Genomic DNA, 25,516 nt, shown 5'->3' on the forward strand with positions numbered 1-25,516 from the left:
AATTAAAAGCTGTTGTCTCAGGTGAATCCTCTGCTGTTTCCTTTGGTAGTGCATTAGGTTCTTAGTCTATTATTGGATTTTGTGCTATGTGGAAATGTGCTGTGCTTGTGACTACTGACGTTTGAAGGATGAATGTGGCCATTTTCTTCAATGGGTTCCTTAGAACAAAAATAAACGACACAAGAGTTTATTTCTGTAATTAAAAACTGTGTAATTTATGTATAATTCTTACATAATCTGTAAATTTACCTTTCTCGTACTGTGTCCATTCTCAGAGATTGTTACTTCAGGCATGTGGAGGCCCAGTGCCTTCTCTAAGTCTTAGAATAAAACATTAATCATGAATTATAATGAGGAGTGTAAACAGACATCATTAAACCAGGTTTCATTTGCAAGAAGTACCTGCCAGAATTTGGTCAATCTTCTCAACTGCAAGTTCAGCATCCTCTCTGGAAAAGCACATGGGAGGCTTGAACTTCAGAACGTTGCGGTGTGGGCCATCAGCACTTAGCAGAATCCGCTGCTCTTTCAATCTGTAAAAATATATTTTTTTTAGGCTCCATTCTGATCTGACATGTCACGTTTATTGCAACGATTATTCATTAGCTCTTAACCAACTATTAAGCTTGTGCCCTGACATAAAATTAGTATTAAACATGCTTACAATAAGGAGGACAAAATAACCTTTTTTTTTTCTTTTCTTTCTTTTTTTTTTTTCTCCCCAATTTGGAATGCCCAATTCCCAATGCACTATAAATCCTTTTGGTGGCGTAGAGACCGTCAATCCGCGTATCTTATCACGTGGCTTGTTGAGCACGTTACCGCGGAGATGGTGACCACGAGAAGGTTAACCCAGCGTGACTCTACCCACCCTAGCAACCGGGCCAAGTGGTTTCTTAGGAAGTCTAACTGGAGTCACTCAGCATGCCCTGGATTCAAAACTCACGACTCCAGGTGTGGTAGTCAGCATCTTTACTGGCTGTGCTACCCTCTTTCACCTTTCACTTCAATCTATCTATCTTTAACTCACAACTTAAACTATCTCTTATTTATAAAGCTGCATATTGCCATTTTTATTCATGATAAGAAAAGCACAGTGACATATATTATGATTCAATAATTCACTAGCCATCACGTTATAATCTAGCTGCATTAAGCTTGCACGCTCGAGGGATGAGTCTCCCCCCTTAGATTGGGACATTTACGTAACTCACAGAAGAGGTGCTGTCCTCACAGAGAAATGCCAGTATCGGAGTTTGTAGTTATTTTTTTAACTAATGCTATAACTCATTAAATATAAATGCATTAAAGATGTAACGCCAGGGTGTTTCCTTTAAAGATGCAAGTTTTGCTCCAGCTCCACTTATTCCACAATGAGATTGCCTCTGTATTTACTTATTTTGTGTTTTTGCATTATAATTCCCTCATACTTTGTGCTCTTCATCACCTGAAGTTGTTTGGAAAGTTTGGAGTGCATCTGGACTGTGATCTGTGTAATTCTTCCTCTCCTCAGTCAGGCGTGAACTGCAGTGCTGCTCTCATCATTAGAGTTTAATGTGATCTCATGTTACGTTAAATGAGATCAAATGACTATTCGACAATGATCATTTTTTATTGTCGACTTTGTGGATAACATCGACTAATCATTTCAACCCTATATGAGGATGAGTAAATAATGAGAACATTTTTAATTGAACTATGCCTTTAAGAAAGTTGTATTACACACATAGTAAAATGCAGATATTGAAAAATGGTATGGTACATGTTCAACCATTTGAAAGCTGCTGTTTCGCTTTTACAGAGTAACTCAAGTTCTCACCTGTAAATAACATCCTGAGCTTCAGCTGTGGCAGGTGTTCTCTTTTGCCTGTCTCTCACCAGCTCCACCCCAACAAAAAGGCCATGACCCCTTGAAAACAAAATAACAACATTTTGGACTTTATGACATGTAGTTATGCACCCCCTAGCTATCTATTTTACACTTCCAGACAGTTTCATAAGCACTATTACCGCCCGAGTCAACAGCTGTCAAAAACAACCTCAGGAAAATGAATTACACAAGACTTGCAACAGAAAACAGAATTCCAATAATCTCAAACAAAACTGCAGTATTTTTGGCTACAGAAATAAAGAGACTAGGGTTATCAAGGTTAATGCATTAATAAATGCAATTAATATGCTTAAGATGATCTATTGGCTTTAAATGCCAATTAGACATTCCATTTTATTCTATTCTATTCTAAAATCTGATCTGAACATTTGCAGCAGATTGGAACTGATTGGAGTGGCTGAACAAGCTTTTGTTAGAAGTGTTGATACACTTATCCAAACACACAAGTTCCTAAAGGAGCGAGCATTTCACATTAAATGGAAGATAACATTCTATACAGATAATTAATTTATAAATCAAACCCAGGTGGGACAAGTAAAGGTGCACTCATTAACTTTTGTCTATATGTCATTTTGGACTTACACTGACACCTAGCGGCTTGGATGCAGCATAATTCAAACACAATAGTTTTCAGTTTCAGATGCCATTGTAGAAATGTAGTACTCACAGTCAGCCATGAGTACTATAATCAATGAGTGAAAGTGTCCAATAACAGGATGGTTACTGTGATTATGCGAGTAGAATTCAGCTGGTCATGTGATTCTAACATGGCAGCCCCATGTGCGGACCCTCTCCATGCAGAATAAAACAGCTTTTATAAAGTTCCTGATATGACTGGAGTCGTCATTTTAATGTCAGTGGTTATGATTTTATACATATGTTTTAAAATTACAATTCACATCTTTAAGAGTTAAAATTATATGAGTAAAAAATTACAGAGTGCGCCTTTAACAACAGTAATTAGCCATTTTTGTATGGTGAAAATGTATTTTCCTCAATGCTCAACAAGTGAAATATCACCTAGGAGTGAAACACTGTCATATGTAGAAATGCGAATGCACTTGTAATATTTTAATCCACTAACAGCCCTAAAAAAAGGATGTGCCAGAAAATAGGAGATGTTTTAATGAATATCACAGGCCATCTTTCTAATACAATAACAGTGGATAGTGTCTCGCTTTAAAGCTTAAAAAGGACCCAAAAGTATCATGAAAGTAGTCATGTTAGTCATATTTCAAGTCTTCTGAAGGCATACAAAATATTTGGGTGAGAAACATATTTTAAGTCATTATGCAGTGAAAATCTTGACGTCCATTGCATGTTCATGAGCACTATGAAAGAAACTCATTCACAGTTGCTTTTATTATCATGATAATCAACTTTTGTGTTCTGCATATGAACAATAGTCAGGTTTGGAAAGACATAAGAGTGAGTAATTTATGAAAGAATCTTTATTTTTAAGTGAACTTATTCTTTAAAAACAGGATTATGATGTGACTGTGTATAATCGATTACTGATTTTTATGACAGATTCTTTTAACCAACCTCACGTCACCCACCAAGGGGTGTCTTTCCTTTAGATTATCCAAAAGCTGAGTCAGGTAGCCTCCAACACGGAGGGCATTGCCTTGCAGATCTTCCTTCTCAATTACATCCAGCACAGCCAGTCCAATTGCACAAGATACTGGGTTACCACCAAACTGGAGGACACAAAGACAGACATTGTTCAGATGCCACAGATACAGCAGTGAGCTGTTTTTTGCAGTCATTCATAAGAAAATGTACTGTGTGGAGTATGTCTGCTATTCACATCAATGTAAGCAATGCAAATATTGTAAAAGTGTTGTCCTTACTGTGTTGAAATATTCCATTCCAGATGACATGAAGCCTTCTGCAACCTCTCTGGTGGTGATCACACATGACATTGGATGGCCATTTCCAATAGGTTTGCCCATTGTGACAATATCTGGTACAAAATCTTCTCCCTGCAGTTGGAAGGCCCAGAAGTGGGTACCTACCCTGCCAAAGCCCACCTGGACCTCATCAGCAATGCAAATGCCTCCTGCTTTTCTCACATGCCTGTAGTAGAGAGGGATTGTGATGCGCACATACAAATTGGAATACATGCATTCAGTATGTTCAAATGTGAACAGGGACATAAGGTGTCCCACCTTTTCTTTAAAAACAAAAAGGAAATATCTGGGATCCAGCGAGGCACACAATGGAAGTGAATGGGGCCAATCCACAAACATTCAAATACTCACAGTTTCTAAAAGTATAGCCACAAAATGAAAACAATATGATTATTAACATGATTTTAGTGTGATAAAATCGCTTACTAACCTTTTCTGTATATAATTAAATTCCAAATGTAAACACCTTTACAGCTCAAATAATACACAAGTTTTAACAGAATAATTAATGTTAGTGCTTTTATAAAGTTATAAGCTTCACATTTCTGCCTTAAACCCTCCAAAAATTGGCCTGTTCACTTCCATTGTAAGTGCCTCACTTTAACCTAAATTTAGAAGAAAAGAGCCAAAACTAACAAATCACCACTAATGCAGTCGATTGAGCTTAACTTGTATTGAACCTGAAATATTATAAGTAAACATAGATAAGATGAAAGACAAAGGCAAAATAAATAAGCAACAAAGTATTTTAGATGAACTGTCACTCAGTGATCACTTATCACTTAGTGATACAGAAAAGCAGCAATTATGTATCCAAAATTATTAATTTGGAGCCAGTCAAGCATACTGTAACTGGTTGGACTTGGTGGTACATACTGTGCCACTTTCTGGAAGTAGCCCATGGGAGGAATGACCTGCCCTCCGCAACTCTGCAGCGACTCAGCGATAAAAGCAGCAATCTACACAAGAAAAGATCACATGAGACCCCTGTACCCTAGTGGTAATATGTGCAAGGTCCCACTGGTAGAAGCATCCTTTTTAAATGCTGCTTAAGCTGACTATGACTAGATGAAGAGAGGTGAAAGAAGCACAGCTTGTTGACAAAGAAACATGACGCTCAGGAGAAGGTCAAGAGACAGAGTCATGTAATTTTAACAAAACAGCAATTAATTTAACCTTCTTCACAGATTTCATGTCAAACTTGGATCCATTGTTGAAAGTCAGAGTCTCACTTCTGAAATTGGAGTGCTTAATGAGCCCTCATTGTCCTGCAACAGAGGGTTAAGAGGGTTTTTGATGACCCACATGCATATCTGTAAATCAGTGAGCCTTGAGGAAGCAAGAACTCTCTGCACAAATATCCCCATCTTTGATCAACCTGGAGAGAAGGAAAACAGCAGCAGGAGGAGAGTAGAAGAAATGTGGGGAGGGAGAAGAAGAGTATAAGGAAGAAATCAGTTAATGATGGAGAACTTAAGATATCACAAAGGAAACCAGTGGAAAGATAATTTCAAAAACTTTAAAAGGATAGTTCACCCAAAAACTAAAATCTACATTTTGTCATCATTTACTCACCCTCATGCTGTTCCAAACCTGTATGACTTACATGTCATGAAACACAAAGGGAGATGTTAGGCAGAATGTTAAGGACTGACAGCCTCAGTCATCATTCACTATCGATGCATCTTTTTTGCGGCTGAGGTTGTCATTCTGACTATTATCTCCTCCATCAAAAAAAGAAAGTCATTTAGGTTTGGAAAAACATGAGTGTGAATTAATAGTGACTTATTTGTCTTTTTTGGGTGAAGTATCCCAACAAGGCAGAATTTTGTCAATTGATTTATATTAATAAATTAACCCAAATGACAGCCAACACAAAATATGTATTTTACAATTATAATCTGGTTTAAGATGAAGGTCTTCAGTAATGGATCAAAGTTAAAAGGTACAGATTGCAAAGCATGCTGATTTTTGTTGATGTTGGAAAACTTGGATGGACTTTCACTCACCGTATGTCCCTTTTCATGGGCCTTATCAATTATATCTTTGACATTATCAGCATATGCGTTGGCAGGGTCTGGGTGGTCTTCACGGTATTTGCCTCTATATATGTCAGGACTGAGTGCCTAAGGAATTGTCACATTTATCAACAATTAGTCAAAGTAAATCTCTTGCCTGCACTGGCTTAATTTATTACAGTCTGTAAGTGTACACTTTTTAGAAAAAAAGGTATTTATTAATAATTAATACATGATCCGAAGTTCAGTTCATGGTCCAAGCTGAAGGGGTCTTTGACATGTAATCTGTTAGCCAATCAGGTCGCTTAGTGACCTGGGGTGTGTGAATCTTTTGTCATGTAACATTTAAATTGCCTCAGTTGTTTGCAGGCAAGCCTGTTTTATCACGAGAGTTTTCTCTTGGATACACTCCTCCTCTTAAGCAGCACTTGTGTAGTTGTGCAGCTGCAGCAGCAGCATGTCTTGCATGCTTGAAGCAGCATGTATTTCTAATTGTGTGGCATTAGCAGCATATCTTACATGCTCAACACATCATGTTTGTGTATGTTCTAGCAGTAGCAAGTCTATGGAGCTAAAAGAGTCTCATTAAAGATAAATGCACACACTACATTCACATATGCACACACATGATTCATACATGCACACACAGGATTCATACATGCACACACAGGATACACAAATGCGCACAAAATTCACAAATGCACGCACAAAATTTAAAAAGCACAGAAGATTCACAAATGCATAAAAAAATCATAAATGCACACAACATTCATAAATACACACACAATTCAGAAATGCAAACAAAATTTACAAATGCACACAAGATTAAGAAATGCACAGGACAAGATTCAGAAATGTATTTCTGATGCACGCACAAATATATCTTGATTTACAAACTTTTTGCGGTCTGTGAACTTCACTGCATTTGTGTGTGAATTTTGAGACTCCCCTGACTTGGCTCGACACACAAATGCCTTTTTTTAAACAAGGAATGATCTGGAACCAATCAGATATCTCCCTTGTTTTAGCCAATCACGAGAACGCACCCCACGTGGGGGATTGAGCCAATCACATGAACGCGTTCACACAGCGCGTGCATGTGGTGTGGGCGCGGGCGCGTTCACGGTCATTGTCACTCAGTTGAGACCTCAACATGGCTTCTGGCAACGACAGGGGAGCGGTAAGTATAACTTAACGTGTTTAGCTAGTTATAGCCCTGTTATGAGATGTTGTTTAATTGTTAATGTTAACCGGTTTATTTGTGCAACTATCAACATAAGCTAGCGAGCTGAGCTAGCGAACTACGCTAGCGCGTCTGCATGCTAATAGGGTCAGGCTAACGTTAGTATCTTTCCATAAAGTTGAAATTCTTGTGAATTAAGTGACTGTTTGACAGGGTCTGTCGCCCCAAGCCGAGGTAGCAGCTCGGGCTTTTGTGCAGTTATTGGCCCGGGAGCTGTCCTCGGTTCCAAACGCACCGAGAGAGAGTACAGCAGCAGTCAGGGCTGGAGGCAGTGCTCCTCTGCCGGTTATGTATTGTTTATTAAGTGACACATGTTTACTTTACTGACAGTGAATAATATTATTCTGACACATTTAATATTGGTGTCTAGAACAGTAATGAATAGCATTAGTGTATTTTATACTGTTATTGAGACATTATTTAAATTATTTAAATTATTTTAATTATTTATTATTTAAATTAAACGAAACACAAAAATATCTGGTTTCCCTACAAATCTTTTTGTCTTTCCCACATCAGGCAGTTCCCAAGTATGTTTAATACTGATCAGCCAAGAGGAAAACGACGATTCTCGACCCCTGCCCCTTGCATTGTGAAAAGGACAGACTTTCATATTTATGTCCTTTCGGAACCCAGTCAGTTAACACCAAAGGGCTCAGAAGAGCTAGAACTTGCCCATGCTGGCCTTGGGAAGAGGATGTTAAGTATACAGACCACTTGAAACACGATGAGGTGATCAGTATTAAACATACTCGGGAACTGCCTGATGTGGGAAAAAATTTGGAGGACTTTTCTTAAGCACCAAATGTAAATTTGTATGTGAATTTCTGCTTTAGCAGCATTCTTCACCTAAACATTCATGCCAATTAAGCTATTTGAAATAAAGTTTGGGACAAGTTCAGCACCTGCATGGAACACCCCCCAAAATAAAATTAGTTTTTGAGTTCAGATTCCCAACCCTACCAGACAGAGGGCAATAAGAATAGTTAGATGAGGGACTATGGTCTCTCTTTATACTTTACTAGCAAATGTAGAAATACTAAGTTAAATGGATCACCTTCTCATAGCCTGTCTCACCCTACCATCGCTAACCGGCAGAGGAGCACTGCCTCCAGCCCTGACTGCTGCTGTACTCTCTCTCGGTGCGTTTGGAGCCGAGGACAGCTCCGGGCCAATAACTGCACAAAAGCCCGAGCTGCTACCTCGGCTTGGGGCGACAGACCCTGTCAAACAGTCACTTAATTCACAAGAATTTCAACTTTATGGAAAGATACTAACGTTAGCCTGACCCTATTAGCATGCAGACGCGCTAGCGTAGTTCGCTAGCTCAGCTCGCTAGCTTATGTTGATAGTTGCACAAATAAACCGGTTAACATTAACAATTAAACAACATCTCATAACAGGGCTATAACTAGCTAAACACGTTAAGTTATACTTACCGCTCCCCTGTCGTTGCCAGAAGCCATGTTGAGGTCTCAACTGAGTGACAATGACCGTGAACGCGCCCGCGCCCGCACCACATGCACGCGCTGTGTGAACGCGTTCATGTGATTGGCTCAATCCCCCACGTGGGGTGCCTTCTCGTGATTGGCTAAAACAAGGGAGATATCTGATTGGTTCCAGATCATTCCTTGTTTAAAAAAAGGCATTTGTGTGTCGAGCCAAGTCAGGGGAGTCTCAAAATTCACACACAAATGCAGTGAAGTTCACAGACCGCAAAAAGTTTGTAAATCAAGATATATTTGTGCGTGCATCAGAAATACATTTCTGAATCTTGTCCTGTGCATTTCTTAATCTTGTGTGCATTTGTAAATTTTGTTTGCATTTCTGAATTGTGTGTGTATTTATGAATGTTGTGTGCATTTATGATTTTTTTATGCATTTGTGAATCTTCTGTGCTTTTTAAATTTTGTGCGCATTTGTATATCCTGTGTGTGCATGTATGAATCCTGTGTGTGCATGTATGAATCATGTGTGTGCATATGTGAATGTAGTGTGTGCATTTATCTTTATTGAGACTCTTTTAGCTCCATACAAGTCTTTGTAATTGCTCTGCAGCAGCAGCGTAAGCAGAACAAGTCTGCGAAGACCAAACCTACCAACTTGTCATATCCATTATAAAACCTTACATTTATCACAAGAGTTCCCTTCCGAGGGAACTCGCACTGCGTCGTTGAAAACGACTCTTTGGGGAACGCTCCTTAGCGTGCGCCTCTGAATTATGAATGAAACTATTCCAATCTTGATTGGTGTTGCGTCATGACGTAACATGTGACGGCATAACCGGATGCATAAAAGTGACGCCGGTACACACACAAATCAGCTTTCGCTCTTCAGCAAGCGCTCTATGTTGAAATTGTTTGTCTTATTTGGTGTTGTTTGTCTGATTTAAAAATATTATGGCCACCGAACAGTTCAAGAAGTGCGTGCACCCCTGCCCTCGTTTCATTACGTGTAGGGACACGCACGCTTTATGTGTGAACTGTTTGGGAGCGCAGCACGCACAGGCAGCTCTCGAGGGATCTGCCTGTGAAAGTTGTGAAGCACTACCCATGAGAGTGCTGCGCTCCGGTTGGCGTGCTTTGATGAGCACGGTCAGGCTCGCGTTCCCCACGGTTTTGGTCCCGCGTCTGTTGAGGCAGCGCGGCGATTGAAATCGCGGGGTTCGCAGCGGATTTTGCAGATGAGAATGAGACTGCTGCGGCACGTTCTCATTCTTCGTTTGAGGATCCCGAGCCTACTGTGAGTGGTGCAGAAGCCCGCGTCGCGGCTTCTTCTGCCCATGATCAGGTCCCGTTGCTTGAGCTCACTGCTTCCGAGGAAGTGGATATGCTCAGCATCGATCGCGGACGACCGTGAGCCAAGCACGCCAGTTTTTGGCCAAGCTTATGAGGAGCTGATTGAGGTTGTGACGCGTGCCGTGGCCAGACTGAATATCAGCTGGCCACAAAATGAGCAGGGAACGCAAGTTGAAAGCAAATTAGACGTGCGTTTCCTGCGGCACAGATCACAACCTCAGCGCCGGGGTTTGCCGTTTTTCCCCGATCTCCACAAAGATATCTAAAACGAGATTGTGGGGTAAACCGCATTCGTCCCGTATCTCCATCCCCAGTGTTTGATTACAGACGATGTTTTGGGGGCACGGGATATGGGCTAAAACCCCGGCGCCGCCTAGTAAGCCCTGCAGAGATACATCTACTTTAATAAGTAGGGCTTACATGGCCGCACACAATCGGTGTTGGTTTCCCGCCGTCTCTGACGCTTCGGGCCACATCAATTTCCAGCGAACGCACACCGTGCCGTTCGTGTCAAAAAAAAATAAAATAAATAATAATAATAAAAAAAAAATAAAAAAAAACAACAAGCATCAATTGTGGTCACAAGAACCGTATCGACTAAATCCTGCCGGTTTCCCGCTTCAGGAAGTCGGGAACAGTGCTCGATAAACACCCGAGACCAGCCTCGAGAGGCTGGTTCCCTTAGTTGAAGCTTCGGGAAAGAGGTCCTACCGAGGTGGTAGAACCTCGGAGGGCTGCAGAGCAACCGAGGTTGCTCTCGCAGCGGAGTCCTCAGGAAATCGGTGTCGGTTCCCACCGTCTCTGACGCTTCGGGCCACATCAATTTCCAGCGAACGCACACCGTGCCGTTCGTGTCAAAAAATAAAAAACAAGCATCAATGGTGGTGACAGAAACCGTATCGACTAAATCCTGCCGGTCTTTCGCTTCAGGAAGTCGAGAACAGTGCTTGAAAAACACCCGAGGCCAGCCTCGAGAGGCTGGTTCCCTTAGTAGAAGCTTCGGAAAGAGGTCCTACCGAGGTGGTAGAACCTCGGAGGGCTGTCCTCCGCTGCAGAGCAACCGAGGTTGCTCTCGCAGCGGAGTCCTCAGGAAATCGGTGTCGGTTCCCGCCGTCTCTGACGCTTCGGGCCACATCAATTTCCAGCTAAAAATCTTTTTTTTTAGATTTTGTAGAGGCATGGAATCATCTTCCCAACATATCTGCATGGGTCCTACATATAATAAAATCAGGGTACAGACTGCAGTTCGGGCACCGCCCCCAAATTCTCTGGGGTGGTGCAGACTACAGTGGTTCCGGAGCAGGCTCAGGTGATGGAACAAGAAGTGCAATCTCTGCTGCTGAAGGAGGCCATAGAACGTGTTCCTCATTCAGACAGGGAGTCCGGTCTTTACAGCCGGTACTTTATAGTTCCAAAAAGGATGGGGGTTGAGGCCGATTTTAGATCTCAGAGTTTTGAACCGGCCTTTGAGGAGGTTCAGGTTCAAAATGCTTACCATTCCTGTCATCGTGAGTCAGATCAGATCCGAGGACTGGTTTGTCACGATAGATCTAAAAGACGCCTATTTTCATGTACCCATCCTTCCATGTCACAGGAGGTTCCTGAGGTTACGCTTTGGGGCTGAAGCTTACCAATATCGGGTTCTTCCGTTCGGCCTAGCACTCTCTCCCGCACATTCACCAAATGTATGGATGCAGCTCCTGCTCCTCTGAGACTTCAGGGCATCCGCATACTGAATTTTATCGATGACTGGCTCATTCTGGCCCAGTCTCGAGAAATGCCGGTTCGACATCGAGATGTCGATCCTTGGCCATATTCGAAGTTTGGGGTTGAGACTCAACACAAAAAGAGTGTGTTACAACCATCCCAGTGCACAACGTTTCTGGGTGTTGTGTGGGACTTCGGTTACGATGCAGGCACGCATGTCTCCTGCACGTATCGAGTCCGTTCTGGCGATGGTGTCCGGGTTAAAACTAGGCCAGGCCATCACTGTAAAGCAGTTTCAAAGACTGCTGGGCCTCATGGCAGCGGCATCCAACATTACTTTGGGCCTTCTACACATGAGGCCCCTCCAGTGGTGGCTGAAAGCCAAGGGGTTTTCCCCAAGGGGAATCCATTTCGTATAATCAGAGTAACGCGCAGATGCCTTCGTTCTCTGCTAATATGGAAGAAACCTTGGTTCCTGTCCCTAGGGCCAGTGTTGGGAGCGTCATGTCGCCGGAAAACCGTTTCGACAGACGCCTCCCTCACTGGCTGAGGCGCTGGTCATGGACGGCCGCTTTGCCAGGGGTCTGTGGCAGGACCATCATCATTCTTGGCACATAAACTGTCTAGAGATGTTGGCTGTGTTCAGGGCTCTGAGGAGCTTCCTTCCAGACATCTAAGGTTACCATGTCCTAGTACGTTCGGACAATACATCAGTGGTAGGTTATCTGAACCAACAAGGGGGACTCGGATCGAGCCCTCTGTGCAGACTGGCGCATCAGATAATTCTTTGGTCCCAAGGGAAAATACTGTCTATCAGAGCAATGTATGTTCCGGGGGTTCAGAATCAGGGAGCAGACATCCTGTCGAGGCAGGGGCTGAGGCCGGGGAATGGAGACTTCATCCAGAGGTGGTGAAGTCGATAGGGGACAAATTTGGACCATCGGAAGTGGATCTATCCGCGTCTCGAGGGACGTCCCACTGTCCACTTTGGTTCTTCCTCTCACATCCAGCCCAACTGGGGTTGGATGCCATGGTACAGGCCTGGCCGAGGCCTCGCCTGTACGCATTTCCCCGATCGCTCTGCTCCGGGAGTCCTGGAAAGGGTCCGCCAAGAGGGCATCAGTCTACTTCTGGTTGCCCCGATGTGGCCGGCCCGAGTATGGTTCTCAGACATAATTTCACTCCTGATAGCTCCGCCACGGCAGATTCCTCTGAGGAGGGATCTGTTGTCTCAGGCAGGGGGCACAGTTTTCCACCCTCGTCCAGAGCTGTGGAAACTGTGGGTCTGGCCCCTGAGGGGGTTCAGTACCTAAATGCTGGTCTATCAGCGGGGGTGGTTGAAACCATACTTGGCTCTAGGGCTCCGTCTACTAGGAGATTATATGGCCTCAAGTGGAATGTGTTCTCCACTTGGTGTAGAGAACATGAATTAGATCCAGTTAACTGCCCGGTGGCTTCAGTTCTGGAGTTTCTTCAAAATCGTTTCTCTGCTGGTCTCTCCCTTCCACACTTAAGGTGTACGTGGCTGCCATTTCGGATTTCCATGCACCACTGAGTGATGGGCCTCTGGGGAGGCACCAGCTGGTCATTCGTTTTCTCCGTGGTACATGGAGGATGAGACCGACAACCAGGTCAAGGGTTCCTGCCTGGGACCTGGCGGTGGTTCTCGAAGGGTTATCCCTGGCCCCCTTCGGACCCCTTCAGTTGGCTTCGCCCAAGGACCTGACGTTCAAGATGGCTTTTCTCTTAGCTATTACCTCTCTAAAGAGGGTGGGAGATCTTCAAGCCCTGGCAGTAACACCAGCTTGCTTGGAGTTTGACCCTGGCGGAGTTAGAGCCATTCTGCACCCGAGACCTGGCTATGTGCCTAAGGTGCCTTCTAACGCGGCACGGTCTATGGTCCTGCAGGCTTTTCATCCTCCACCTCATGTGTCGGCAGAAGAAGAGAGGCTCCATTTGCTCTGCCCTGTCAGAGCTTTGGGCATTTACCTCGAGAGGTCCTCTTCTTGGAGGAGGTCGGACCAACTGTTAGTGTGTTTTGGGTCACCTAAGAAGGGGCTCCCTGCCTTGAAACAAACCATTAGTAATTGGATTGTTCAGGCTATTATCTCGGCCTACAGGTGCGCAATTTGCCTTCACCTTTGGCCATAAGGGCTCATTCAACTAGAGGCATGGCGTCCTCTAGGGCTCTCTTATCGGGAGTGCCCCTCCAGGAGATCTGTGAGGCAGCCGGTTGGGCTACCCGCACACTTTCATCAGGTTTTATAGTCTGCACCTCCCTAGTACGCCTGGCGCGCGTGTGCTCTCGTCCTAGTTGAGTGCCTGAGTTCAGTTTCACTCTAGGGCAGGCCTTTTTTCAGTGCGTGGCCTAGTGGGCATTCGTTCCCCAAAGAGTCGTTTTCAACGACGCAGTCGCGAGTTCCCTCGGAAGGAGCGTCTCGGGTTATGACTATAACCCTTGTTCCCTGAGAAGGAACGAGACACTGCGTCGTCCTGCCACGCCCCTCAATGCCTGAGAGCGGCTTGCTTCATCGCTAGGCTAATGTGTGTGTGTACCGGCGTCACTTTTATGCATCCGGTTATGCCGTCACATGTTACGTCATGACGCAACACCAATCAAGATTGGAATAGTTTCATTCATAATTCAGAGGCGCACGCTAAGGAGCGTTCCCCAAAGAGTCGTTTTCAACGACGCAGTGTCTCGTTCCCTTCTCAGGGAACAAGGGTTATAGTCATAACCCGAGACGTTATTATGACTGAAATAGAATCATTTTTTTATGAATAATTATATTAATATAACATAATTAAAATGTATGTATCTGGGTTTTCTTTTATAATTATGGACATGGACAGAGAGCAAGACACACACTTTGGTTCCGGCTATAGAGCCCCTGCAGCAGGGCATTTGGGTGACGTCTCGGCGGCATACTCGTTCAGCAAAGAGACACCACTCTCCCGTTCCTGTTAGGGTTTCCAATAAATTCTCCCCACTCAGTGATACACCCACTGAGAATCATATTGAAAGAGCCCTTGTTATCGGTGATTCTATTGTAAGGAACGTGGAAATAGAGACTCCAGCCACTATTGTTAATTGCATTTCGGGGGCCAGAGCGTCTGACATCAAATCAAATTTACAAGTGCTGGCTAATGCTAAACGGAGATTTTCTAAAATTGTTATCCATGTCGGCACTAACGATGTCCGGCTTCGCCAGTCGGAGATCACTAAAGATAATGTTAAAGAGGTGTGCAAATTTGCAAAAACGATGTCAGACACTGTAATATGCTCTGGTCCCCTCCCTGCTCGACGTGGTGACGAGGTTTATAGTAGATTAGTGTCACTGAATGGCTGGATGTCTGAGTGGTGTCTGCAGAATAAAATAGGATTTATAGACAATTGGAAAAGTTTTTGGGGTAGACCTGACCTGCTAAAGAGAGACGGACTCCATCCCTCCAGGGAAGGTGCCGCTCTCCTCTCTAGTAATTTGGCTCATAGACTTAATGATATTAATTGACTAACTGGGGCCCAGGTCAGGAAGCAGACAAACTGGTTAATCCGAACGTCTGCTAGCTGCCATGAGGCGTCACACAGGTCACATAAACTACAACACATAGAGACAGTATCACCTAGATATCTCATAGAGACTGTGTCTGTTCCCGAACTACCAAACACAATACCCTCACTAAATCATTTAGAAAAAATTTGATTAAGGTCAAACTTGAACAAAACAAACAAATTAAAAATAAACATCATATAAAAATAGGGCTAATAAACATTAGATCTCTTGCTACCAAAGCACTAATTGTCAATGAAATGATTACAGATCATAGATTGGATGCGCTCTGTTTGACTGAAACCTGGCTTAAACCGGATGAATATATTAGTTTAAATGAATCTACTCCCCAGGTTATTGTTATAAACATGAGCCTCGTCTGAAGGGCCGAGGAGGAGGTGTTGCTACAATTTACAGTGAAGTTTTTGGTGTTACTCAGAGGACAGGATATAAATGTAAGTCTTTTGAACTAATAATGCTTAATGTGACACCGTCAAATACAAATATAAATAAAAAATCTCTGTCGTCCTTTACCCTTGCTACAGTGTATAGATCACCCGGGCCTTATTCAGATTTCCTTAGTGAATTTTCTAATTTTCTATCAGATCTTGTAGTTACTGTAGATAGAGCCTTAATTGTTGGTGACTTCAACATTCACATAGATAATGAAAATGATACATTGGGATTAGCATTTATCGATATTCTCAACTCTCTCGGAGTCAGACAAAATGTAACAGGACCAACTCATCGCCATAATCATACGCTAGATTTAATTCTTTCATATGGAGTTGATGTTGATAATATAGAAATTCTGCAGCAGAGCGATGACATCTCGGATCATTGCCTCGTCTCTTGTATGCTGCGATCAGCTACTGTTACTCAATCTACACCACGCTATCGTTTAGGTAGAACTATTCTTTCGACCACTAAAGATAGCTTCACTAATACTCTTCCAGATCTATCTCATATACTCAATAAACCGCAAAGCCCAGAAGAACTTGATGAAATAACAAAAAATTTAAATGCAGTCTTCTCTAGCACCCTTGATGTTGTCAGCCCCACTTCGATTAAAAAAATAAAAAATAAAAAATAAGCCCTGCACCATGGTACAATGATCACACTCATGCTCTCAAGAGAGCAGCTCGGAAAATGGAGCGCATGTGGAAAAATACAAAATTAGAAGTATTTCAGGGTGCATGGAAGGATAGTATCTGTAGCTACAAACACGCACTAAAAGCTGCCAGGTCAGCATATTTTAGTAAACTCATAGAAAATAACCACAACAATCCTAGATGTTTATTCAGTACTGTGGCTAAATTGGTTAGGAATAAAGCCTCAACCGAACCAGATATTACGTCACACCTCAAGAGTAATGACTTCATGAATTTCTTTACAGATAAAATTGAAATAATCAGAAATAAAATTGGAATTATGCAATCATCTGTCATAGCACCTCAGAAATCAGAGTCGACTAATTTCCCTCATGTGCATCTTCAATCCTTCGCTATCATAGGTCATGAAGAGCTAACAAAACTTATCGAAACATCAAAAGCCACAACTTGTTTGTTAGATCCAATACCAACTAAGCTCTTAAAAGAGGTATCTCCTGTAATATCAGAACCTCTTCTTAATATCATTAACTCCTCGCTATGCTTAGGACATGTCCCAAGAAACTTTAAAATGGCAATTATCAAACCGCTAATTAAGAAGCCACAACTTGATTCTGGAGAACTTGCTAATTATAGACCGATTTCAAATCTCCCGTTTATGTCAAAAATACTAGAAAGGGTAGTATCCTCCCAAATATGTTCATTTCTACAGAAAAATAGTATATATGAAGAATTTCAATCTGGATTTAGGCCTCATCACAGTACAGAGACTGCACTTATCAGAGTTACAAATGACTTGCTCTTATCATCTGATCGCGGCAGCATTTCTCTTCTAGTGCTTTTAGATCTTAGTGCTGCATTCGACACGATAGATCACGACATTCTCTTGAATAGGCTGGAGAATTATGTTGGAATTTGTGGAGTGGCATTAGCATGGTTTAGGTCATATTTAGCAGACCGTTACCACTTTGTCTATGTAAATGAGGAATTGTCAAACCAAACAAAAGTAAAATATGGAGTGCCACAGGGATCAGTTTTAGGGCCTCTGCTTTTCTCCATGTATATGCTTCCCCTGGGAGATATTATCAGGAATCGTGGAATAAGTTTCCACTGCTATGCTGACGATACACAACTTTATATTTCTTCAAAACCTGATGAGATTTCACAATTATCAAAATTAACAGAGTGTATCAATGAAATAAAAGATTGGATGGCCAGAAATTTCCTTCTACTCAATTCTGACAAAACAGAGGTTCTAATTATTGGACCAAAAAGCTCTAAAAATAAGCCACTAAAATATAATTTGACTCTAGATGGATGTACCGTTACATCATCTTCAACAGCAAAGAACTTAGGTGTTATATTTGATACAAATCTGTCCTTTGAAAATCAAATTACAAATGTTTGTAGAACAGCATTCTTCCACCTAAGAAATATTGCTAAATTAAGGCAAATGCTCTCGGTTGCTGATGCCGAAAAACTAATTCATGCGTTCATGACCTCAAGACTAGATTATTGTAATGCATTACTGGGAGGATGTCCAGCAAGATCAATAAATAAACTTCAATTGGTTCAAAATGCAGCAGCCAGAGTGCTGACGAGAACCAAGAAATATGATCATATTAGCCCCATTTTATCATCGCTACATTGGCTACCTGTTAAATTTCAGTATTGATTTTAAAATTCTGTTATCTACGTACAAAGCTTTGAATGGTCTAGCTCCGCAGTACTTAAGTGATCTTCTAACACGCTATATTCCAACACGTTCATTAAGATCGCAAAATTCTGGCCTATTAATAGTTCCTAGAATATCAAAATCCACAAAAGGAGGAAGATCCTTTTCATATTTGGCTCCTAAACTATGGAATAATCTCCCAAACACTGTTCGAGATGCAGACACACTCTCTCAGTTTAAGTCTAGACTAAAGACTCATCTATTTAGCCAGGCATACACCTAATTTATCCCACACTTAGGCTGCTTTAGTTGAGTCTGCCGGAACTAGAAACATTGAGCATGATCTCAAACTCTGCAATAAATTGAATGGCATCTACGCTTACATCTTTTTATTTGTTTCCCTGTCTCAACCTCGGGACTCCTATCCTGAGGTCACCAGAACCGGCTGGATCCAGCACCATTCCTGCTTCATGTTGGACTCCACTGCTACATGTCGCTGAATGATGATGACTAAATGCGGTCGATTGATGGACTACGATCGTGAAATGGAATGCATAGACTAACTATTGCCCACAAAAGCCTTCGTCGGCCAATTGACAGGGACACTTGCATCTATGTGAACCTCTACAATTAATCTAGATGGACTTCAAAGACTTTGGTCATTAATCTTACAGTTCAAACATAATCGATTTTTACTCACTGACACCTTAACACTTAGTTTAATAATTTTAAAACATGATTTTACCTATACATAATTAATATTTACATTACATTCATAATGTTAGCCAGAGGGAACTGGCCCCCACAGTGAGTCTGGTTTCTCCCAAGGTTATTTTTCTCCATTAATCTACATCTTATGGAGTTTTGTGTTCCTTGCCACAGTCAGCCTACGGCTTGCTCACTGGGGTTATTAACTCTTTCCCGCCAGCGTTTTAAAAAAAAAGTTGCCAGCCACCGCCAGGGTTTTTGACGATTTTCATAAAACTTTAATGGCCCATAGAATATTTAATTCCATGAATATATGAAGATGCTATATATCAAAATAAAGATCTGAGCCTCTGCTTTTAGGCAAATAAAAAACGATTTTATTTTATCTTCATTTGTTATTTTTAATGCCATTAAGGCATTAAAGGTAGGCTTTGTCAAAAACAACATTTCGGACAAAAAGCTGAGAAAAAGGCATTTCTATCTACATTTTGAGCTACATTCTCAAAACTCCACTTTACGTTTAAGACGATCGCAGTCTGTTTCTTTGATCAAAGAGTTGCGTACTCTTTCAAAACATGCGTCATGGTCTTTCTTACCGTATTCCACCTAAAACACGGATACCAGGAAAATTCCGTGTTTGGCGGGAAGCTTTTTTTTTCATGAAACCCGGAAAATTCCGTGTTTGGAAGGGAAAGAGTTAATATAATTATCATTTAATTATTTTTAAACCATTAAAATCAAATTTTGTCTAAATTACACAATGATGATTAATCGACTTTATGGACGTTGCAGTTTTTGTCGTCTGTTAATGCTGATGTTCTGTGAAGCTGCTTTGAAACGATGTGTGTTGTGAAAGGCGCTATACAAATAAAATTGAATTGAACTGAATTGAATGTAATAGGCCTGATCTAACTTGAAGCTTGGATCTAACTTATTTTCTCAAGCTTACTAAACTGTACACTACAGGCAATTCAATATTAGGCTAGAGCAAGGACAGTAAGATGAGCCTCCACTCAACCCCTTGACAACATGCAGACTGTAAACAAGGTACTTTTATAGGCAGTCATATCACTATTTGTGGAGAGGTATTTCAGTTCCATAGCCAGGATTACATTCAAGTCACAAGCCCACTGGATAGTGCTGTTGTCCACTTTAAACTTTAAGTTTGACATTAAAGGCATACAAAGAGGGAGGGAGGATTTTTACAGACACTTTCCATAAAAAATGCATGCTAAGTGGTAACGTATGCTGATTTGGCTCCTTAACCCGTAACACAATAGTGGCTGATCACCACATTCAGACAGAGTTCCTTAGAACAAACACTCCACATTTCCAGGGATGTCAATCATTGGAGTCTGTATATTATAGTTACTGTGCAAGACGCATTACAATTAAATATAATATTTAAAAAAGGCAAGTATTACTATTGTTCATTATGGATGATGGATTTAAAATAACCTTAAACCTAAGTATGAATCTTCAGTGAGTAGTTTGCCCTACATTTGGCTATGCGACGTAACAACAATGTTGCATCTACCCTAGTGGTTAGCAACCACGTAGCAACGCCCTGTCAACCACCCACAATATTCTAGTATTGTTGTATTTAAATAAATATTAGTCTTTAAAGTAATTTAAGTATGACAGCATAAACAATTAATTAAAAAATTAAAAATGTCATGGATTCAACACAGCATTTTTCCCCCCTCTAGTAATTCCTTCTTAATTTAGGCTATGCAACCTACGCATAGGAAGTAATAAAATGCTACATGTTCGATTAGTCAGCATTAGAAGTACACACTTCAAAGTTAACAACTTTTTAGTAGAAAGAGGCTACAGATTGAAGGCTTCACCACCTTTTGAACTATTTTCATTTCAAGAGTAGTGTCTGAGCAAATGTGTGCATGCTCACGTTGCACCGCTCACCACGTGCACATGTTGGCTCTGCTTTGCACCGGCCATCTGATGAAACTTATATGGACTGATATCAATGAGCGATGACACATGACCATGGTAGGCACTGCAAGAGAAACACTGAATGAAAATCCCACACGAAACAATGGTACAAAGTCATCCAATCACAAATAACAGATTCCAGGGAGTTTAAGAGGGCTTCATTTATCTTATCTTGAACTGTGTGTGAAAAGTGGCTCAAACTATCAGACTAAAAGTTAGCAAACAGTGTAATAAATCAGACGCAACATGGCTGAAGAGGACGGGCCTTCATTCATAGCAAGACAAAATCATGCATTCTTTTTGCACAGCATTGCATTTATATACCAAGGTAGATGCAGCATTTCAAAGGCAAAATGCAATAACAACAGTAACACTGAAACTGAGACAAAAATGTCTTCAAAGTTTTTTGATTGTCTATCCTAATGGAAATATAAAATATTCTAAGAGACCCGATTACACTCATTTTAGATTCAAAATGTGTAGTCAATACATTTTGTCTTTGCAAAGCAGAATGTACACCCATAAGCCAAATAATATGAATATCCTCCACCGTAAGTCCAGATGAGTCCAGATACATATAGTTAATATTTAAGCTGTGAACTTCACGCTTCTAAGAACCTGGTTACTGTTTATGTCCAGGTGTAGAGGAAGAAGAGACATAGACGGTGTGCTGTTGACTTACTTATCCAGTGTGATGATGTCTTTGTGGCCAGTGTACTGCCAAGCCAACCTCAGGGCCAGATCATTCGCCTCTGACCTAGAAGTCAAAAGAGAAAAATTCATCACTGCTGAGTCACCATACATCGTGCAGACTTGACTTTCAAATTGCAGCTTTCAACTCGGAAAAGATGTCTACTCTCTCTGAGCGCTACCAAGCCATCCATCATAAAAGCTGTCTAGTCACACAGTATATCAGTAATTACAGCACCTATTAAAGTGTTATTTAGAGAACTCTAAGCAGTAATTGGCTACCGATGCTGAAACTGACAGTCAAAAATGATTTATTTATCAATTCTAACAAACCCATGCAGGCTAAGCACTTATAAAGTTCAGTGAAATCTAAATACTACTGGCCTTTGTCTTCTGTCTCGACTTCAGCATATTTCAGCTTGATGTTCCTGTAATTCAACTTTTATAGTGGTACAAGCTGCATATGTACCCTCTTCACTTCACAGGTTTGAAACATTTATTTTTTCGTTTTATTTAGACTTTATGGTTAGTTTTATATACTTGGGTGAGAGGTAAAAATCCAGAAAAATCTTAATAACATAGTTCGTCGGTTTGTTTATTTTTCTCATGAGAGTAAAAGTAATATTTTTTACAGACCAACTTGTGCAGTTTTTTACAATTTTGTTATCTCGTACTATTCTTAAAGTTGATGACATTTTTTTTCATTTACATGCATCATTTACTTACCCTTTGTTGTCCCAACCCAGTATTATTTTCTCTATTTAATTATACAAATCCATTTCTAAATCCATTTTGGAAATGGGTTTTCTCCACTCTGCCTAAAAGTGCTTGGAACTCCTCTGCCAGACTAGATACATTATCGGTACCATGCTCAAAATTCAAAAGCAGACCACTTTTAGGGGCCTGGGTAGCTCAGTGAGTATTGACGCTGACTACGACCCCTGGAGTCGTGAGTTTGAATCCAGGGTGTGCTGAGTGACTCCAGCCAGGTCTCCTAAGCAACCAAATTGGCCCGGTTGCTAGGGAGGGTAGAGTCACATGGGGTAACCTCCACGTGTTTGCGATTAGTAGTTTTCGCTCTCAGTGGGGTGCATGGTAAGTTGTGCATGGATCGCGGAAGGTAGCATGAGCCTCCACATGCTGTTAGTCTCTGCGGTGTCATGCACAGCGAGCCACGTGATAAGATGCGCAGATTGACTGTCTCAGAACGGAGGCAACTGAGACTTGTCCTCCGCCACCCGGTTTGAGGTGAGTAACCGCATCACCACGAAATACCTAGTAAGTAGTGGGAATTGGGCATTCCAAAATTGAGGACAAAAAAAAGAAGGCCACTTTTAAAGCTTGCCTTAAGGTAATCAAGCACGATTGCTTTGAAGGAAAATTAAACGAAGTCTTGCCCTTTCCATCAATTGCCAGGTTTTTTTTTTTTTTTTTTTTTAAATATGTAGAATAAAAGGGTGGTGTACAGAGTCGATGTAAATAAAATGCCAAGATTTTTTTGTATTTGAATTTCCATCTGGAGGAACTATGAATAACACTGATTGTAAGAGCGCCACAGTTTAAGAACCACTGACCTGAAGAAACAGAAAAAGCATGCAAAATATATGGCCCTTCTGTTTTTCAGAAATGCTGTAACTTCCTATGTGGTCAACTGGGTGATGAATTTTCATGATGTTGAACCACCACTTTCTCATGGCACAAACAGATGGTATTTGGCCGCTGTTAGAGAATGAGCTCATAGACCTACCCTGAGTTGACAAAGTAGCAGACAGAGAGCTTTTCAGGAAGGGTGGCTTGGAGACGCTGAGCAAACAAGACCAGATTGTCATGCAGGAAGCGAGAGTTGGTGTTGAGAAGTTCCATTTGCTCTGCTCCTGCTTTGACCACATCTGGATGGCAATGGCCCACTGCAAAACAAGCAGAAACAGCAGCTGAAAAATTCCTTCAAGGAGCAATATATGCCAGCACAGATAATTCTATGTGATGTGAGTTTATTCTGATTATTACATAATAAGTAAATCAGAGTAAATCAGATTTAAAAATGGCCTATTCAGGATTTTTTTCTTATAAAGAATATAAAGAGATTAACAGAGTTTTGAATTAAGGCATGAGTCTGAAAATATCTGCAATGGCACTGGCCTCTTAAGTAATTTTTTAATCATAAAACTCTAAAACTGCACATAGATTAGAGTGACTCATAGAGTAATAGAAAATACAATACATTAAAAATACCAAAAAAACCATATTTTTTTGCCATTGTTTTTTTTTTCCAGACAAAGTCATTGTTTAGAATGAATCTATCAAAATCAAAACAGCAAGGACATTTTCATTGTATGGAATAAAGATATGAGTTCACTGGATTTAAAAAATCAGATTCAGACCGACTCACTAACTTCAGTACATACCATGAGCTACGTTATTTATACAGTCTAGGTATCTTTCGTCTTTCTCATTGTACATGTACTGGCCTCTTGCCCGGACAATCTTGATAGGGTCATGATTGAAGAATACTTTGCAGGAGGGACTACAAATGTGGGGAAGAGCAAAGAGAATAAAACATATTTAAAAAGATACAAGCAAAAAGTGCAGTTTCACAAAATAGGCTAATAAAAATATAATAAAATATATTTACAATTATTATATTATATAATATTTTATTTATATAATATAAATACAAATATGAAATACAATATAAATAATACAAAAATAAATTAAAGTGCATTCATTGTGAATTGAAAGTGGGTAAACCAAGAGATTACCAAGATTAGCCAAGATTATACATTTCTTCTAAATGTATGTATGTATATATATATATATATATATATATATATATATATATATATATATATATATATATATATATATATATATATATATGTTTAATTGAAATTTTATATATATATATATATATATATATATATATATATATATACACCGATTAGCCACAACATTAAAACCACCTGCCTAATATTGTGGAGGTCCGCCAAAAGAGCACCAGACCGTATATCAGAATAGCATTATGAGATTATATTCTTCTCATCACAATTGTACAGAGTGGTTAGCTGAGTTACCGTAGACTTTGTCAGTTCGAACAAGTCTAGCCATTCTCTGTTGACCTCTCTCGTCAACAAGGTGTTTCCATTCACAGAACTTCCGCTCACTGGATGTTTTTTGTTTTTGGCACTATTCTGAGTAAATTCTAGAGACTGTTCTGTGTGAAAATCCCAGAAGTTACAGAAATTCTCAAACCAGCTAATCTGGTACCAACACCAAGCACCAACTGGTTTGAGTGTTTCTGTAATTGCTGATCTCCTGGGATTTTCAAGCACATCAGTCTCTAGAATTTACTCCGAATGGTGCCAAAAACAAAAAACATCCAGTGAGCGGAAGTTCTGTGGACAGAAACACCTTGTTGATGAGAGAGGTCAACAGAGAATGAAACGGGGGGACCTACACAATATTAGGCAGGTGGTTTTAATGTTGTGACTGAGCAGTGTGTGTATATATATATATATATATGTAAACTCACATATGACAAACATATACAGGTGTAGACCTCCTTCAACCACTGGCATTTTATTCAAATTAGTAAAGAACTATATATAGTTTCTTAAGTAACTTGGACTTTCTGTGCAAATTTAGGCTACCTCATGTTCCTCTCAAATATCCTCAATGAATCATTCAGTATAAGTGTGCCGTCTGATATCGTATTCAGTGTCATGTTGCTTTGCTTTTAGGGTCTGTTTTCCAGAAGCAGTGCATATGCACGATACATTTTAAGATTGTGCTAAATTTAGCCACTTAACAGCTGTCATAATAGCTCAGACAGATGTCGAACACCCGTGCATAATAGAGGTAGCAATTCCTTACCCAACATGTTTCTTACGAAGATCGATAGTCTTCTGCTTGTCGAAAGTTTCCGTTGCCATTTCTGTGCCTGTCCGTGTTCACAGATGTGACGGTTTTGAATGCGTTACTTTTTGAAGCTAGGAAGAAATGTATGGCAGTGTAGAAGTGTGTGCGAGGGAGCTGTCCAATCCATTAATGCACTTGTGCACGTGTGTGTGTGGGTGAGAGAGAGAGAGAGATAGATAGAGAGAGATAGAGAGAGAGTGAGAGAGAGAGAGATGAAAGGCAGGAGGGAGGTGGCTTTGGTTGGTGGGACAGACCCTGATAAACACCAAGTCAGTATCAGCTCAGTTACTAGTTTGAGCTTCTGCATCCTGATTCAATGATTTGGTGGAGAATAAAGAGGACAAT

The 25,516-nt window shown here is 40.9% G+C and overlaps 1 protein-coding gene across 1 annotated transcript; it reads right to left on the reverse strand.

The window, feature by feature from the left end:
• Positions 1 to 9: 9 nt before the first annotated feature.
• LOC127644285 (ethanolamine-phosphate phospho-lyase-like) lies at positions 10 to 25,313 on the reverse strand. Its single transcript, XM_052127406.1, has 13 exons — positions 25,127 to 25,313; positions 23,662 to 23,780; positions 23,004 to 23,163; positions 21,249 to 21,323; positions 20,537 to 20,630; positions 5,814 to 5,930; positions 4,681 to 4,763; positions 3,745 to 3,970; positions 3,437 to 3,591; positions 1,820 to 1,909; positions 403 to 533; positions 250 to 320; positions 10 to 158 (listed from the first exon to the last, which is right to left on the reverse strand). Exons 1-13 carry the CDS (start codon positions 25,183 to 25,185, stop codon positions 54 to 56), a joined length of 1,485 nt encoding a protein of 494 aa, XP_051983366.1. The 5' UTR covers positions 25,186 to 25,313; the 3' UTR covers positions 10 to 53.
• Positions 25,314 to 25,516: the final 203 nt, after the last annotated feature.

Source organism: Xyrauchen texanus, chromosome 1 (genome assembly GCF_025860055.1).
Source record: "Xyrauchen texanus isolate HMW12.3.18 chromosome 1, RBS_HiC_50CHRs, whole genome shotgun sequence".
NCBI classification, from domain to species: Eukaryota; Metazoa; Chordata; class Actinopteri; order Cypriniformes; family Catostomidae; genus Xyrauchen; species Xyrauchen texanus.

Bases quoted from the DNA above. Each gene is read 5' to 3' on its own strand.
- LOC127644285 (XM_052127406.1), bottom strand. From the start codon at position 25,185: ATGGCAACGGAAACTTTCGACAAGCAGAAGACTATCGATCTTCGTAAG. The intron at 23,781-25,126 runs GTAAGGAATTGC...CCACATTTGTAG, and splicing joins CTTCGTAAGAAACATGTTGG to TCCCTCCTGCAAAGTATTCT. The intron at 321-402 runs GTACTTCTTGCA...TTTTATTCTAAG, and splicing joins GATTGACCAAATTCTGGCAG to ACTTAGAGAAGGCACTGGGC.